Source organism: Ptychodera flava, chromosome 7, assembly GCF_041260155.1.
Source record: "Ptychodera flava strain L36383 chromosome 7, AS_Pfla_20210202, whole genome shotgun sequence".
Taxonomy (NCBI): Eukaryota; Metazoa; Hemichordata; class Enteropneusta; family Ptychoderidae; genus Ptychodera; species Ptychodera flava.
The window spans coordinates 33,965,486-33,981,424 of record NC_091934.1 but is presented as its reverse complement, the minus strand read 5'-3'; the positions used below and the strand labels follow the sequence as shown (position 1 = coordinate 33,981,424).

The 15,939-nt window shown below is 37.9% G+C and overlaps 1 protein-coding gene across 3 annotated transcripts; it reads left to right on the top strand.

Annotated features, from left to right (window-relative positions):
- Positions 1 to 875: 875 nt before the first annotated feature.
- LOC139137359 (DNA repair protein REV1-like) lies at positions 876 to 14,994 on the top strand. 3 transcript variants are annotated; one of them, XM_070705410.1, is made up of 15 exons: positions 895 to 1,080; positions 2,107 to 2,239; positions 2,791 to 2,959; positions 3,503 to 3,682; positions 3,713 to 4,663; positions 5,094 to 5,248; positions 5,788 to 5,907; positions 8,394 to 8,614; positions 9,343 to 9,618; positions 10,227 to 10,619; positions 11,116 to 11,207; positions 11,891 to 12,164; positions 12,395 to 12,932; positions 13,281 to 13,383; positions 13,832 to 14,994. In XM_070705410.1, exons 1-15 carry the CDS (start codon positions 1,030 to 1,032, stop codon positions 13,941 to 13,943), a joined length of 3,768 nt encoding a protein of 1,255 aa, XP_070561511.1. In that variant the 5' UTR covers positions 895 to 1,029; the 3' UTR covers positions 13,944 to 14,994. The 3 variants fall into 3 exon arrangements, with proteins under 3 accessions (XP_070561510.1, XP_070561512.1, XP_070561511.1); XM_070705409.1 differs by having other exon boundaries at positions 876 to 1,080; positions 3,503 to 4,663; XM_070705411.1 differs by lacking the exon at positions 2,107 to 2,239 and having other exon boundaries at positions 890 to 1,080; positions 3,503 to 4,663.
- Positions 14,995 to 15,939: the final 945 nt, after the last annotated feature.

Genomic DNA, 15,939 nt, shown 5'->3' with positions numbered 1-15,939 from the left:
ACCATAGCTGCAACATTTAAATTATAGGATGTAGATTATGACAGACATGTTTTACCTTTTATCAATCACCATCGTACCTTGGATACGGTGTTTACATTGGTCGCAAGGGTCCCACGCGACCTTTGAGTGCAGTTCTGACGACTGGATCCCTTTAATGTTAGGCCAAAAGGAAAAAAGTGCGGTTCCGATAACTTCAGCTTGCCATAATTTTGACGACTGAATTTCAACCAGGATCCCGGTGTAGAATTAATATTGTATATTAACACAAAGACGTGATTTATTTTCAAGACTGACTCTTGTTATTTTAGAATACTGTATGGAGAATAATATTGAAAATGTGCTTGTTTTCCAGAAAAAAATGAAATGAAAATATTCTGAATAGTTTCAGCTATCCTGGACTGAAGGAACCAGTCCTGTAAAGAGACCCACATATGGCTGAATCAATCAGTCTTAGTACAGCTACCTGTTTCAAAAGATATATTATTCGTACCATATTATTTTACGACTCTAACTTTTTGAAACGTGTTTTGTGAATGTGGATGCAGACTGCTTGTTTTGTGGAGGGACCGTGTTTTGGCGAATCTAGCAGTTCAGACTGTGTTCAACTTTGAATTCAAGAAATGTAACTTAAAATGATAGTTCATCTCCCCTCAAAGGAATCATTCTAAACTACGCATACTGTGATACCTTTTCACATATTTAAATGCTTTTATTTCCTATTGATACTTCAATATCAATATCTAAGCTGTAGCATTGGTTGAAGAATGGAGTTGAAAAAACGCACAGCTCCAAGACTGAGATGGTCACCATAGCAAAGTGACCTTAGCGTGACCTCAAGAGCGCCCTCGTTCATCGGTTTTCCTTGAGTAAAGAGTATCGCACATTCCGCACAATCACACATACATGTTCGATCACGTTGGCGCTGAAATCAAAACATTCATGATGTCATCGGCTGAGTCACAGGCCTTAAAAGCGCTAGCTCAGCTCGTCTAGTCCCACTCTGACATAGGCAGATAATCAGCCAACACGATGAGCAGGGGCCGAAGAAAATGGGCCACAGACGATGGCTGGGCGGAACATGTAAGTTTACCGTACTGCAGTGATGGTGCGATTGACGTTCGGTCTCAAACCCGGAAGTTGTGTTATACAGTCCACAGCAGCTGTAACTTGCAACCAAGTTACAGATCTGGGGTTTAGTTATGAATGAACGGTCAACATAGCGTGTCAGGTGGTTTCCTGCCCCGTCAGCTGTCATGGAGGATCTCTCCCTTATAAGCCGTTCATAAACTTGGCAAATGCATGACGCATAGCTGCAGTGCTGCTGCTCGAGGTGTTGCCTGGGTATTTGATTGCCATGCCGTCCGACCAAAATGTATACCCAGGCAAAACCTGGAGCTACAGTACTTCAGCTAGGCGCGGTAAAGCGTTTGCTGCCCGAGGAGAGTGTGGGTTTCATTTGCGCTTATTTTTGCCATATAGATTTCCCATCTAACCATGGACGTAAATAGGTCCATGCTCTATTCACTACATTACACAATTACCACACAGACCTGGAACAACACAAACTTGACACATAATTTAATAGCTCAGGTCGGAAGCCACTTTCCCTAGTAGGCTAGTATATCCCTAGAGCCTGACAAAGTATATAAGAAACCTTCTTTGTCCCTAATGAATATGAAAGACTGTTTTACGTATCGTTCTAGGCAATCTATGACCACACTTCGAGAAAACTGAGCCCAAACAGTTAATCAGCATAATCCTAAAGGGTCCCATTAATACTGACTGTGGGAGGGACACCCTAAGAAAGCGTTATTGTGTAGATAAGGAAGATTCAACCCACAGTGTTATACAGGTACACAGTTTACATCACAGCAAACATTTTCAAGACCAAAGAATATTTGTCCCCAAAACGACAGTGAAGGCTTCCATCCATTTGAACTGAAGCTACTCCAAAGTGTCAGTGAAATATCGTCTTTTGGCTGCAATTTTACCCTTGCTCGAATAGCTTATGTCTCCACAAATTTTGTTAAAATAGAGGAAGTAGTGGCCCCCTCTTCACTCTTTGGTTGTTAGAAAGTTTTTACCATTGGTCTTCTTTTGTGCTAGGGTGGCTATATGGCTGCAAAGAAACGCAAACTGGATGAGCAGTTCAAAGAGGACGCCCCCAAACAGATAGAGCGGCAAGGATCAAGCTCCAAAATATTTGAAGGTGTTAGAATATACATCAATGGATACACAGGTATTCAAACATACCAGCTGTAAAAATTGTAGGTTTGGGTAATGCATTGGCTTTGCTTGTGTTGGCTGGATGAGCCATTCAAAGAGGACAGGTTACACCCTAGACAGATACAGGGACAAGGTCCAGCCAACACTCAAACAGCCAATGCAACAACAGCTGGCACTAAAAATGCCAACGCATTGCCCAAGGTATACAATTACTGCAGTAAGCATTATGTAAGCAAACATTCTGCATATTAAACCTTTGAGTACCACTGTCAACTTTTGTTGCCTTTAAAATTCAAGTTTTTCAGGTTTTCAGAAAAATTTTGAAAAAAAAAACTGTAGCCAATTAAAAGTGATGGCCATTTGGTCAAAAACTATCAAAAAAGTTAGGGAAAATCAAAAAATTGTATGTTGCATTAAATTCTGGTTGGAAAAACTACAGCACTCAAAGGGTTAACCTGTTCATCCCCAATATCCTGTGAACAGATCCACAGTCACCATTGATAACAAAGGATTTGGGCCAAACCATGGTTGTCAAAAGGTGATGCATAATATTTTCATTTGCAGTTCCATCCTCTGATGAATTGAAAAGATTGATGATGTTACACGGAGGACAGCATAACTACTACTACAGCAAAACCAAAGTGACACACGTCATAGCAACCGCCCTGCCCCATGGAAAGATCCGTGAACTGAAAGGAGAGAAGGTGGTCAAACCAGAATGGATTCTTGACAGGTGAGTTTGGAGCCTCAAAAAAATGACTAAACAGATCTCATGACTTTATCAGTCCTATTTTATATGTACATGATTGAGGGCAGTGTGGCTGTACTGCTTGTATATTTGGTCATGAAGGTCAAAGTGCAACCACCTTCAAGTAGAATGCACCAGGCCTCAGGGACAGGTTGTTTCTGAACACATAGTTTAATAATTATACTTTTCTGGTCTACCGGTAGTTAGAACTCATTTTAAAACCCATTGAGTGAGTAAATTTTCCTTCTCATGTTTCTGTGGAAATCAAAAAAATTGTGTGTTGGTACATGAATAAGTACAGAGTATTCCTCCCTAATAAAGGTTTTGTGTGTTTCGTCAGAAAACTTCACACTTTTACTAAAATAATGTTGTGTAAACCATACTGTACATAGTGAAAAGATAATCACTGTATTTTAAGGTGTATGCTGATTGAGACCTGCAGTATGTATACTACAAAAATTGATTTTCAACAGATATTGTTGAAAAAATTCACTAAATTTCTGTTATATCTTTTCTTTTCAATCATAGCATAAAAGCTGGAAGACTGTTATCGTGTACGCCATATTTGCTGTATTCACAACAGTCCAAGTCACAGCCTGGGCTGCCGTTTGGCAGAGCCATGAAAAGGGAAGACAGTAACCAAGGAGACAGCCTGGATGCAGATTCAAATGAGACTACAGCCAATCATATGTCAGATTCAGAACATGTAGCCAATCAGACAGCAGATTCAGAACATATGGCCAATCAGACAGCAGAGGCTGAGGAGAATTCAGCCATTCAGAGTGAAAGGTCAGTCAAATCAAGCAAAGCAGGTGAATCTGTTGATAGCAAAGACGAGACAACCTTTCAAGGTTTGTCAAAAAATTTAGAAATTGAAATTCCTGACCATGGAGATCAGGCAAAGAAGGAAGAAACAGAAAAAGCTTCGACAAGCAGTCTGCAATCGCCAGGTCAGCAGGTCAAGGTCAAAGAGCAAAGGTTGCCATCTAAAGCAGGCGAACCAAACTTTGTTTCTGAGTTTTACAGTAATTCAAGGCTTCATCATATTTCCACATGGGGAGCTGAGTACAAGGCCTTTGTCAACAGATTGCAGAGTGAAGGCGATACGACGTTTCCCGGCAGAGAAAAACTTAGAAAACTACACGCTGAGAGGATGTTGACGGCCGACACAGATCATGCAACTATGGGCAAGCCTTGTGCGGAGGGTCAGAGAGTTATTATGCACGTGGATATGGATTGTTTCTTTGTTTCTGTCGGATTGCTGGGCAGACCAGAGTTGAAAGGAAAGCCAGTCGCTGTGACGCACTCAAAGGGAAAGAGTGCCCACACAGATCGTCCCAACGCTGATCCTGAATACGAGCGTGACTACTACCACAGAGTTCGCTTGGAGAAAAGTTTGAAAGGCAAGTCTGTGCCGAAAGCACAGGGCAAGTCTGAAAGTTCAGATGTTGCCCCGACAGCAGAAACCGCCTCCAGTACTGTCCGTAAGACTGACAGCAGAAAGACGACAGAAGAGTACAACTCGATGGCAGAAATAGCGTCGTGTAGCTACGAAGCCAGGCGAGCCGGCCTCAAGAACGGAATGTTCATGGGACAAGCAAAGAAACTCTGTCCAGACCTGCAGACCATTCCATACGACTTCGACAAATACAAGGAAATTTCTCAAATACTGTATGAAACAGTAGCAAGGTACTGTAAATTCCTGTTACAAAGAAAATTCTTTTAACATGTTTGTCACATTCTGACATCTCATTTAACAGCTTTGACCATGAAAAATGTTCATATTGTGTGTTTGAAATCTCTCATAATATACTACTCTCCCTGTTTGTAAAAAGTTTGACAAGTTTTATACCTATATTCGAAACCAATATTTTCCACCAAATGCCTGCTGTTGAAAAAATTGATACCAAACTGGTCTGAAACAAACCATAACCAAACTTTCTTCTTTAATGAATTACTTTTTTAACTGCCATAAGAATATATGACAAAAGGAGTTACATGTAATAGGTAATAACTATTCCATATCTGTCTGTTTGTCCATCTGTCTGTATGTCTGTATGTATGTATTTATGTATGCACATATATATTGTTTTCTAACTTTTCATTGGTCTCTTCTCAGCTATACTCATGATATTGAGGCAGTCAGCTGTGATGAAATGCTGGTAGATATCAGTGAGATATTGCAAGACACCGGTGTGACATCACTGCAGTTCAGTGATATCTTAAGACATGAGATTTATCAGAAGACGGGATGCAGAGCTTCTGTTGGTTTAGGTAACACAATCAATAATCATCAGATCATTCAAGTCAATAGTATGAATACCTAGCAATTTGTGTGTGGGGAATAAAATGACTTTCCTGAACATAATGCCGCCTTTGGGTGTTTCAAGTCTATCTCTAGAGAAACACTTCAGAATTTGACCTTGGTATGATCACCTACATGTATGATAGCAACACTAGCTAACTCCGAAAAGTGACCAGCTGGTGATCTCATAGGATAGTAGAGTTGAAAAATGTTTTGTAAACATAGATACTTGGTGCTGAGCTTTCTTTGTCTTCAATGAAGTTAAATTTCAACAACACAAATTGTACACACTTATCACAAAAAGCCAAATTTCTATTCCTTTGTATATATACATGTATGTAATTGTAAAATTTAACTTATTTATTTTGTAATTATTCGATTTATTGATTGGCTTCTATTGCATTGGAAGATGTTTTCCTTCAAAACTTGACAGAATCTTTTTCCAAAAGTTTGCATCATACATTGAACATTGTCGTAAATTTCCTTTTCTCTGTTCACATTGACACAGCTGCTAACATTCTGCTTGCCAGAATGGCCACACGTGTAGCCAAGCCAAATGGACAATTTTACCTTGAACCTGACAATGTGGCAGAGTTCATCAAGACACAGTTGGTCAAAGACCTGCCAGGTACAGTCAGCATAGTTGTCTCTCATTGCTTATATTTGACCTCTGACCCCCTTTCTCATACTAGAAAAAACTAAGCATTTCCAGTGTACCAAACATCTGTCTCTGTAGTGATCAAGTTGTTTGATCAGTTTCTAATCACAGCTCACGTACCTTTCCACCCCAATGCCCCGTAAACAGGTCCACATCCACCATTGATAACAATGGGTTTGGGTCAAACCATAGCTGTGAAAAGGTGAAATTTTATTGTTGTTAAATAGTATATGCCAAAGATCTACGGGAATTGCATAACTTTGACAGGGAAAGACACTTATTTTTTTATCCACTTGCCCTTCGGGCAAGTTTGGGGTTCGGTTCACTTGCCCGAATTGGAAAACCACTTGCCCAGTATAATTTACGTGGTTGAAAAAAGCTCAAACACTGGTTTTTCATTTCACGCACTTTATTTTGAAAATTATCATGTTATCATGAGATAATGTCAGACATTCTCATAGGGTTCTCCTCACACTTCTAAGAGTGCTGGATGGCTCATTTATATTAAATTAATTATTAAAGCCCCACTAGCTGTATCATTTAGCATTTTTTATGTGATTTTACTTCTGAACTAAAACAAGTTTTTGGGAATGTGCTCTTTGGGGGGTTGGAATACAAGTATTGTTTACTGCCCAGTGAGACTGCATGTGCAATTTCGAACAAGAAAAATAATAAATGTGTGCCCAAACGTAAAATGGCACCCCATGCAAATATAGCAAAAACAGTGTACACCGTGCATTTATGCATTTGAATATTCACGGAAACAACAGAGTAGTCCAATGTAATGCATAGTGTTTAATGTTTTCAACTGGGACAAAAATGCTTTGTTTTCTTTGTAGTATGGTGGGAAATCAAAATAATGGTTAAAATGTAAATTTACTTGTCCAATTTTTCACTATGTTTTGTAAAGCTGTAAAAGACTATATCCTGTAAATGGGTAGAATTTAAAGAAAACCAGAGAAAATAGGAAGCCTTTTTTAGGTCAACAAATTTCAAGATTTACAGCTAGTGGGGCTTTCATATTCATAGAAAAAATTCTAACAGTTCATATGTTTGCATGTTTACTTTCTTGCCAGGGCTTAATGTACAAATAATAACAGCCATTTTAATTGTACCTTCAAGGTATTTTTGCAGAAAGAAAAAAATCTGCAGCTATAAAGGAATGTTTTTAAGCTTCTGAAAAATAATGTATTTCTTTGTCATGTTTTTACTGCGCTGATATCATACACAAGCCCTATGAAGTTTGGATTACCATTGCACTATACCAGTATCCTATGTTTTTCTAATAACCTAGGTGGTCTTTTTACTGCTCATGCGCAGACTAAATAGAATTTAAACCAACAACCTAAGGCGTCGGTGGTTTTCAATGTGCAAGCTGAATTTCTCGATGTCAAACTCGCTCCAATTGCTTCTTGACAGTCATTTTAGAATGGGAAAATTCACAAACAGAGAGGTTGGTCGCCACGGACAAGTAACTTTTGGCTTATTGACCTGAAAATTAAGTCAGTGTTCATTGAAAATTCAAAGACTGGACCCGTTGACACCAAAGCTTGCTCATGACTTTCATTGCATGCGGGTTGCAACTTAAAACTGATAGTGATTTTGTAGCTCATTCTTTACCATTTTTCATAGTTTTCGGTAGCCGGTAACAGACACTTCGTGTTCGTGTCGGCTACATGGACGATCTGCCGCGGTCTTGCCAGGATGCCACTCACTGTCACTCAACAAGTTAACATTGAAGAGTACGTTTTAGTAAAAGTCCCTTTTTTATGGTGATTTTTCACCACAGGACTTTATTTTTACATCATTATAAACGTTCATACAAAGCACAAAAACCGCTGTGTGTTTCTTTTTTTTACCGTATCGATATATTGTGAGACACCGTAACCTCACAGTCAATGCAATGAACTTTGGTGAACGTACGCTCCACCAGCTGAACAGCTTTCTCATATGCAAAATCAGCGTACGGTAACTGGTGGTATTGTTTGAACTGCATTTCATTGAAAGCGATTACATGATTCTTTTCATCAACTCTTTATGTAATTTTATGAAAAATATTATGGAAATGTTCACAATGACATAATATGATTATTTTTTGTTGTTTATAGTCTGTGTTCCGTCACCAGAAAATCGCTCTCGTGAATTCGATTTCTAGGTATTATTTTTTTCACTTGTCCCGTCGGGCAAGTGGCATCGGAGGTTCGCTTGCCCGAACGCGACTTTCACTTGCCCCGGGCAATCGGACAACCCTTAGTGTCTTTCCCTGTTTGAAGAGAATTTGCAATTACAAATTACCGTCATCCTGTATTTGAAGATTGTGCTCTTCTGTAAGCACAGTGCATACTCTGCATTTCTCTTAAAACTACAACCAATTTGAAATAATTACACATGCCTGAACAGCCCAAGAATTGATTAAAAAACAATGATTTTTATTCCTAATGCACCCAATACCTTAGGTGTTGGTTGGTCACTTGGCCACAGACTTAGCACGATGGGAGTGAAGATATGTGCCGATCTTCAAGAATATGATCTAAGAAAACTCCAGAAAGAGTTTGGACCTAAGACGGGACAGTCCCTGCACCAGTTCTGCCGGGGTATTGACAATCGTCCAATCCGAGTAGAGCAAGAGAGAAAGTCTGTGTCGGCAGAAATCAACTATGGCATCAGATTCACCGAGGTAATGAGGTCAAAGGTCATGCCATTCATGGCAGCAATTTGACTGGTTGCTGATTACCAACAATCCATAGTATAGGTGGAAAGTTGTGGTTGTACAATGATTTAAGTACTGTGCCTCCTCCCTGCTTATGCATGCCATATTATACAGCATTTTCTTTCATCATGATTTGATATTGTAACATGCAGTGAACATCAACTTTGTACTTCTCATTAATGCATTTGTTATGCCACAGGACTTAACAATAATTTTGAATGTGGTTTCTCCTTAGGCTTCAGATTGTATCTTTCTATAAATATAATGATGTTTGATAATAACAGTTCCAACTTTATTCATGTGCATACAGTAACAGATTTCAAGTATGAAATCCTGTGATACAATTGCCACCTTTGTCATATTCTACCCTTGGATAATAATTCATGACCCATGAATATACAGAAAGGTGTAAGTTCTTCATTTATCATCTGACATGAGTTCTTGCTCTAAAGATAGCAATAGTTCTAAACCTTTATTATTGATCTCAAAGTATTCTAGCTGGGATTCATAACTTATACAGTCTCAATACCTACAGTAGAATCTTGATATTATGAATGTGACACCAATAGCTGGCAAATTACAGGTCCTAGACCCAAAACTAATCTCCCGTCTTTCAGTGCAGGTATCACTTACTTCCAACTCTTAATATTTCCACAGTTGGTTATATTTTGTCATGTGTTTCAATATTTCCTCAGGACAGTGATGCTGAAAAATTCATCGGTGAACTCTCAGAGGAGGTACAGAAAAGACTATCCAACATAAATATGAAGGGTAAAACTATTACACTTAAGGTCAAAGTGCGTAAAGCTGGCGCCCCCGTTGACCCAGCAAAGTTCATGGGTCATGGAGTCTGTGACAATTTGGCGAAGTCTGTAACCCTTGTGACACCGACAGACAGCGTTCAGGTCATAACGAGAGAATGCCTTGTGCTGCTACGACAGATGAAGATTCCAGCGCATGAATTGAGAGGGGTAAGAAAATTTTTTGGGCATTTATGTCATAACAAATAAAATTGAAAACATGTACAACTTCATAGAGAAGACTTTTTATGGGTTGACCTTGAAGTCTCAATATCATTTTAATGTGTAAAGTAGTGTCCCTCATATGACATTATCTGAACTTGATGGAGACATACTTGCATCAGTCATGAGTAGCTGTAGTGGACCCCATGCTTTTTAGCAACTTACTTGTACAGTGTATGTAATATTAAAACCCTCAGCTCAACATCTTTTTAGAACAACAGAACTACATAATTGCAAATGCTTAAATCTAAATAAACTATGCTACTGTTGTTCATTCAAAAATGTCAAAACACATGTATTGAATCCAATCAGTATTTTTAACCAATCACTGTCATAGTTTTGCCCGAATTTTGGACTTGTTTGCTTGGATATTTGGTTAACAAATTCATGTGTGTGTATGACTGTCAAAGCCAGTTGATACTTTTTACAGTCAACTCGCATCACATCCATTTGTTTGAAATGTCATTGTTTGTTTGTTTATTTCTCTGGGGTATTTTCTCTCGTTTATGGAAGTGGGCATTTTCCAAACTATTTAAGGACTTTCTGTTAATTTTCAGATTGGAATTCAAGTTAATAAACTCAGCAGTACCAAGCCAGGTGTCCACGCTGAAAGATCTGTCCTAGATTTCATCAAGAGCATGCCCAAAGCATCTTCATCCAAGGAGATCGTGACAGACATGCAAAGTGTGCCATCTACAGGTGACATGCCATCAACTTCCAAGGAGCGGGACACTGACAAACATAATATGCCTTCAACAAGTCACAGTGAAGACAAAGACAAATTCACTACCCCAAAACCAAAGCAAGGAATCAGAGCCATGATGGAAAAATCATCTTCCGCAAGGCCTGCTTCTTCTTCAACCATGGTAACCAATGATGGAGCATCTACAAGCTCTGCTGCTATAGCAACAAGAGAAGATGAAGATTTGTACCTGCCATCCCCATCACAGGTTGGTCACATCAAAAGTGTTGCTTTGGTAGGACGTCACCTGACTGTTTTATGATTTAAATTTTCAATGTGATAGTTTGATAATAAATCATAACTTTTGACACTGACTCACATACCATAGTCAAACATTTAGATTTACATGTATATATATAATATGACATTTAAATATACATACATACATACGTACATACATACATACATACATACATGTACGCATGCATACATACATACATACATACGAACATACAAACATACATTCATATATACATATGTACGTACTTACATACATACAGACATATATACATACTTACATAATTTACATACGTACATACATACGTATTTACATATGTACATACTTACATACATTCGTACATTCATACATTCAATAATACATGTATAAGCCCACATAACACCATATTCATAAATGTGGAGCATATAGAATATCTCCATTGTAAATACATATTGCAAATGATTCATGATACATTTTCTGTGATTAGGTGGATCCAAGTGTGTTAGCAGCGCTACCAGAGAATCTCAGGCATCAAATACTGCAAGGTTATGCTTCCAAAAATCAACAGATACCACAAAGGTAGGAATGTACCAATGTCTGTAAGACAGTCTTTTATCCACACACATAACACGATTATCTCCCTTATTTGACCCACATCCATTATTGTATTATATACGCCACATTAAGTTGCACTGCAATTCAGTAAGTTACGTATTCATAGGAGTACAAAGATTTTGACTAGAGTAAACTCAACTGGGCTCAATCAATTTCACTTGATTCACATAAATGAATGTTATTGAAATCAGCACTCAGTAAATTTCATACTTTGGCTCGTTTGTGTAACAATTACAGTAGATGTTGGAACAATTCAAATTCAGTACAAAAAAACAAAAAGGGAAATATGAATTTCACTTTTTAATGTAGAATGCGCCTTGGGATGAGATATACTTACTCTCTAATTTTTTACAATACATTTTTCGCCTACAACTTGTGAGGGCTTATTTTGAAACTATCGAGTAAGTTTTCACCAGCTTAGTTTTGTGAAAATTGAGAATATATTTTCCCCATACAGATGAGCACGCAAAACAGGGCTTCCAAATATTTGTAAATATTGGGCAATTTTACGTAGTACCAAAATTTATGCAATGACCCCATTTTGTTCTTAATTTTAAAAGAGAACAGTTGAAAGTTGAAACTTTGAGCGAAATACTTATTGTGTGGACAAACCTGATTGGGTATTTTATGATGTTTTGTAATTGTAGGAAGGTAGTGTCAAAGGAGCAGAACATACCATCAGACTGGGACGTGTCTGTTCTTCAAGCTCTGCCAGCGGAAGTAGTGAAAGATCTGCTTCTCACTGAGCTGGAGGAGAAAACAGTGAGTGGAGAAATGAATCAACAAACCATCAAACATGAGCCTACCCCAGCAAGATGGATCAACGACGAAGGAGCAGGACCTAGTGGTGTGAACTTGAAGAAAGAAAAGGAAGGCCGTATCGGGGAAGACTCCATCTCAGCTTTGCCTTCATTTTCACAGGTGTGTTTCCCTGTAAATTTCTAGATCTGCAGCTTTCAAATTTGGTACTGTTGAATGTTTTCAGTAATTGCTCCCCACTTCAAAAATTTATATACTGCTTTTTTCAAATGTTACTTCAGTGATAGTTGATCAAATTATTCAGCCCTTCAGTAATTGCTTCAAAAAATGTATGCGCTGCTTTTTTCAAACATTGTTCTGTAATAGTTAGGCATTATTTTCATCCTGTGTAGATTGATCCGAGCTGTTTAGAAGCATTACCAAGTGAACTACAGGAAGAGCTGAAACACGCTTACAGAGAACAAGAGAAGAAAGGTGTTGCAAAACCACCTGATCATACTGAAGGGTCAAAGGTTAAACTCAGTCCCTTGAAATTGAAGTCTCCAAAGAAAGGACCAAAGAAGAAAGGAAGTCCTGGAAGAGCCGTGAGGGGTCCTGGCCGGCCTCGGAAAACCAGTCCTCAAAAACAGAGACTTGATTGGAAACACAAACAAAGGAACATTCAGAATATGTTCATGGGGGCTTCTGTGATGGTTGATAGTCACCATGGTAACAGAGATGACGCTACAGAAAATGTAAAAGACAGTGGAAATAGAGATGAGGCTGTTGTTGGTACAATTTGTCAGACAGAGTCCAGGGATAATGACCCGGAAAGTATTCCAACGCAGGAAACCACACAGCCAGATCCGGAGAAAACTGTCAATCTCTGTGGAAGAGTTGAACTGAAAGATGTGAAATTACTTCTGGGGGAATGGATAGAAAGCTGCATAAGTGAGTACAGTAGATTTGCGTCTAGCTCTATAGCTCACTGTGTGAGACAAGCATGTTATTTGTGCATGACAAACCATAAGCCTTGGTTTTCAAATTCATTTCAAAGTCACCCTTCGAATGATTAGATTATACCATCATTGGGAAATCTGTTTAGCCATATACTTGTACATGTAGCTGATGATTCGATTGCACATATTTTATTAAATGTAATCAATAGCTGAAAGTTGAGGTGTAAAAGAGGTATGAAGTTGAGGTTAATACATCATGTTCTAGTTCCACATTGAAATGAAAATTATTCATCATGTTGATTATATTTGTTGGTTACGGAGTCCTTTTCTGACCCCCCAGCACCTGAAGATGAAGATGTTGAACAGTTTGTTCAGTATCTAAGTGACTTGGTTGATGACAAGAATCTGGAGATGGTAGACTTGCTCCTCAAGTATATGAGGAGGTAAAAATATATTTGTAGTTTAAAAGTGCTTATTTTGTACTGTTTTTAAATGTGCATGATGTTGGCTGCTGTTTACAAACATTCTGACAAATTTTTGCCTTTTTTCTGTTTCGTACCGATCTTTACGTGTGTAGTTTATAAAATTGAGGGTAACATAGTACCGTTTTTGTGATTCTTGAATACAGCATTTCCAATTCTTGTACACAATATTTGTCAATTACTTACATTTACAATATCAATGATAGAATTGTGATTTTACTTAAAATCTTCCCTATTTACTTGTCTGTTTGCTCTTCAACCCTACATTTCTTTCCTCCCCTGAAAGTGGAAATTATTGAAAACAGAAAAGACCTTTGAACCCTTGAAAGCTTGCACCTTCACGATGTTTCATCCTAAAAAAAGCTAATCATATCCCCATACTTATATCTTTTTTCAATTTTTTTAACAGGATGGTTGCACAATCTAATCAGAAACAATGGACAGACAGTTACAGTGCGATCGTTAACCGTGTACAAGGCCTCATCAAATCGGTCTACGGAAGCCAGCTGAAAATCACATGATTCCAGTGTTCTTGACAGTTTACATGAAAGATTAGTTTGTTATTTACATAACTCCAATAAGGAGAGTTACAAAAGAACTGTTTTCAAGCCTTTAGTAAATCCAGATATCAAGTAGTTACACTTCAATCGATAAATTATTCTACAGACACTAGGAAATTAAGGTAAATATCATCAATTTGTGAGGATACCTCGGTCAGGGAATAAATCATGTAAAATGATTTCAGTGCAGTTTATTAAAAGATCAAATAAGAATTTACAAGTCCATTGTATCTCAGAGAAGATTGTGTACAGTGCTGTCTATTTATATGTAAAATTTCTACTTCAGTTTTACTGTATACTTCACAACACCAACAAATTTGCGATCTTTTGTATCAAATGATGAAATGCTCTTTCTCTGTACAATATGTAAAGTGTTTTGTGCAATTTCAATAAAACTGTGATACATCATTTTGATAATGGAGCACATGAATAAATCAACCATTAAGGCTATTGCTATAAGAGGTATTCATATTTGCCCATGACAATGAAGCCATTTGTCAAGGACAATTTTTAATGTACACAGACTTTCTGAATGGCCATGCTTTTAAAATGTAACTTTGAGACTCCACTTGCACGCCAGATACATAGCAAATTAAAATCACTTCAAACCTTTTTGTTATTTCACCATGAAAAGCATAGTGTGTATCAATTAGTCTATGTAGACTGTCCTTTTTTACCTCTTGTATATAGTGTAATATTTTTTATTGAAAATAGGTATTTGTCTCCAGATTCTAAAACAGTGCTGATGTAGGAAGTAGATCCTCTATTGGTAGCACGATGAAATGTACATCACAGTACTTTTCATTTCCTTGCTTGCTATTTGAAATGAAATTCTATTTTCCCCTCTGACAGCCTGGTAAACAACAGCATGGATGAAGAGGAAATGAATAGTTATTTTATGTTTTTTTTCCTCGATTTCTGGTATTGACTGCGAGCATTTTTTGTTTGAAGTATTCATAATTTATCCAGTAACTGTATGCATTGAATATACACATTCATATTTGTATCATTAGTGGTTTTTTCATTCTGTCTTTATTTATCCACAGACTGTAATGTTGGTCTATGATTTATCACACCTCGTTTCTCTCTACAAGCTTGTTCTTCTGTTTGTTGTCTGCATCTTCTCTGTCTCGTATAGTCTACGTGACAAGTGAGAGAGTAAAGTACCATAGCAACAACTGATCTGTATGAAATCCAAACATTCTGTAGTCTACAGCCAAACCAATAATACTTCTATTATGAATTCACATAGACATCAGATTGAGAACATTTGCATTTGCTACAAACTCCACAAACTTTAGGCAATCATTACAGCGTAACTTCCCATAAGGTTAACTGAGGTCGTGTTGTGGAAAGTCCTGACCACCAATGAACAGCACGTACGGTTGTAGCTGAGTACTAACCATCTTCTAATATGCATATACCTAATGCATTCCGTAACATCTGGTAGTAACACGATTGGAACTAATTAGGATAATTGGATCTTTATATTTTTCGAATTTCTCAAAAATGTTATGTGCCCTACAACTGAGTGTTACAATAATACAAATTTCTCATTAAAAACAAGTGTATTGTTTAGAAAAAGCAGATGAGCTTACATTTGCAGATTAAACACACATTCAATTATTCAATTATCCTAAATTAGTTCCAATCGTGTTTAGCGTGCTTATTTCAGCGAGAACATTTTTAATTGCACTGATCTGTAGATGAAGTAGCTTGCAATTCTTGGAAAGGAGGAATCGATGTCCACGGAGCTTGCAAGAGCCCTTGAAGTTCACCACATGGGTACACTAGCGATGGAAGCGACGACCCAAGTGTTGTGCGAACACATATCGTGTCAAACGTATGTCGGTTAGTCGGACATCGACTGCCCAACAAAGTTTTTTTTTGTTTGTGCACTCATACAAGGGGTGTTTGCACTCTGCGAAACGCACTGGAGTCTGTGTTTGAAGAACCA

Bases quoted from the DNA above. Each gene is read 5' to 3' on its own strand.
- LOC139137359 (XM_070705409.1), top strand. From the start codon at position 1,030: ATGAGCAGGGGCCGAAGAAAATGGGCCACAGACGATGGCTGGGCGGAA. The intron at 5,908-8,393 runs GTACAGTCAGCA...CCAATACCTTAG, and splicing joins GTTGGTCAAAGACCTGCCAG to GTGTTGGTTGGTCACTTGGC. The intron at 9,619-10,226 runs GTAAGAAAATTT...GTTAATTTTCAG, and splicing joins CAGCGCATGAATTGAGAGGG to ATTGGAATTCAAGTTAATAA.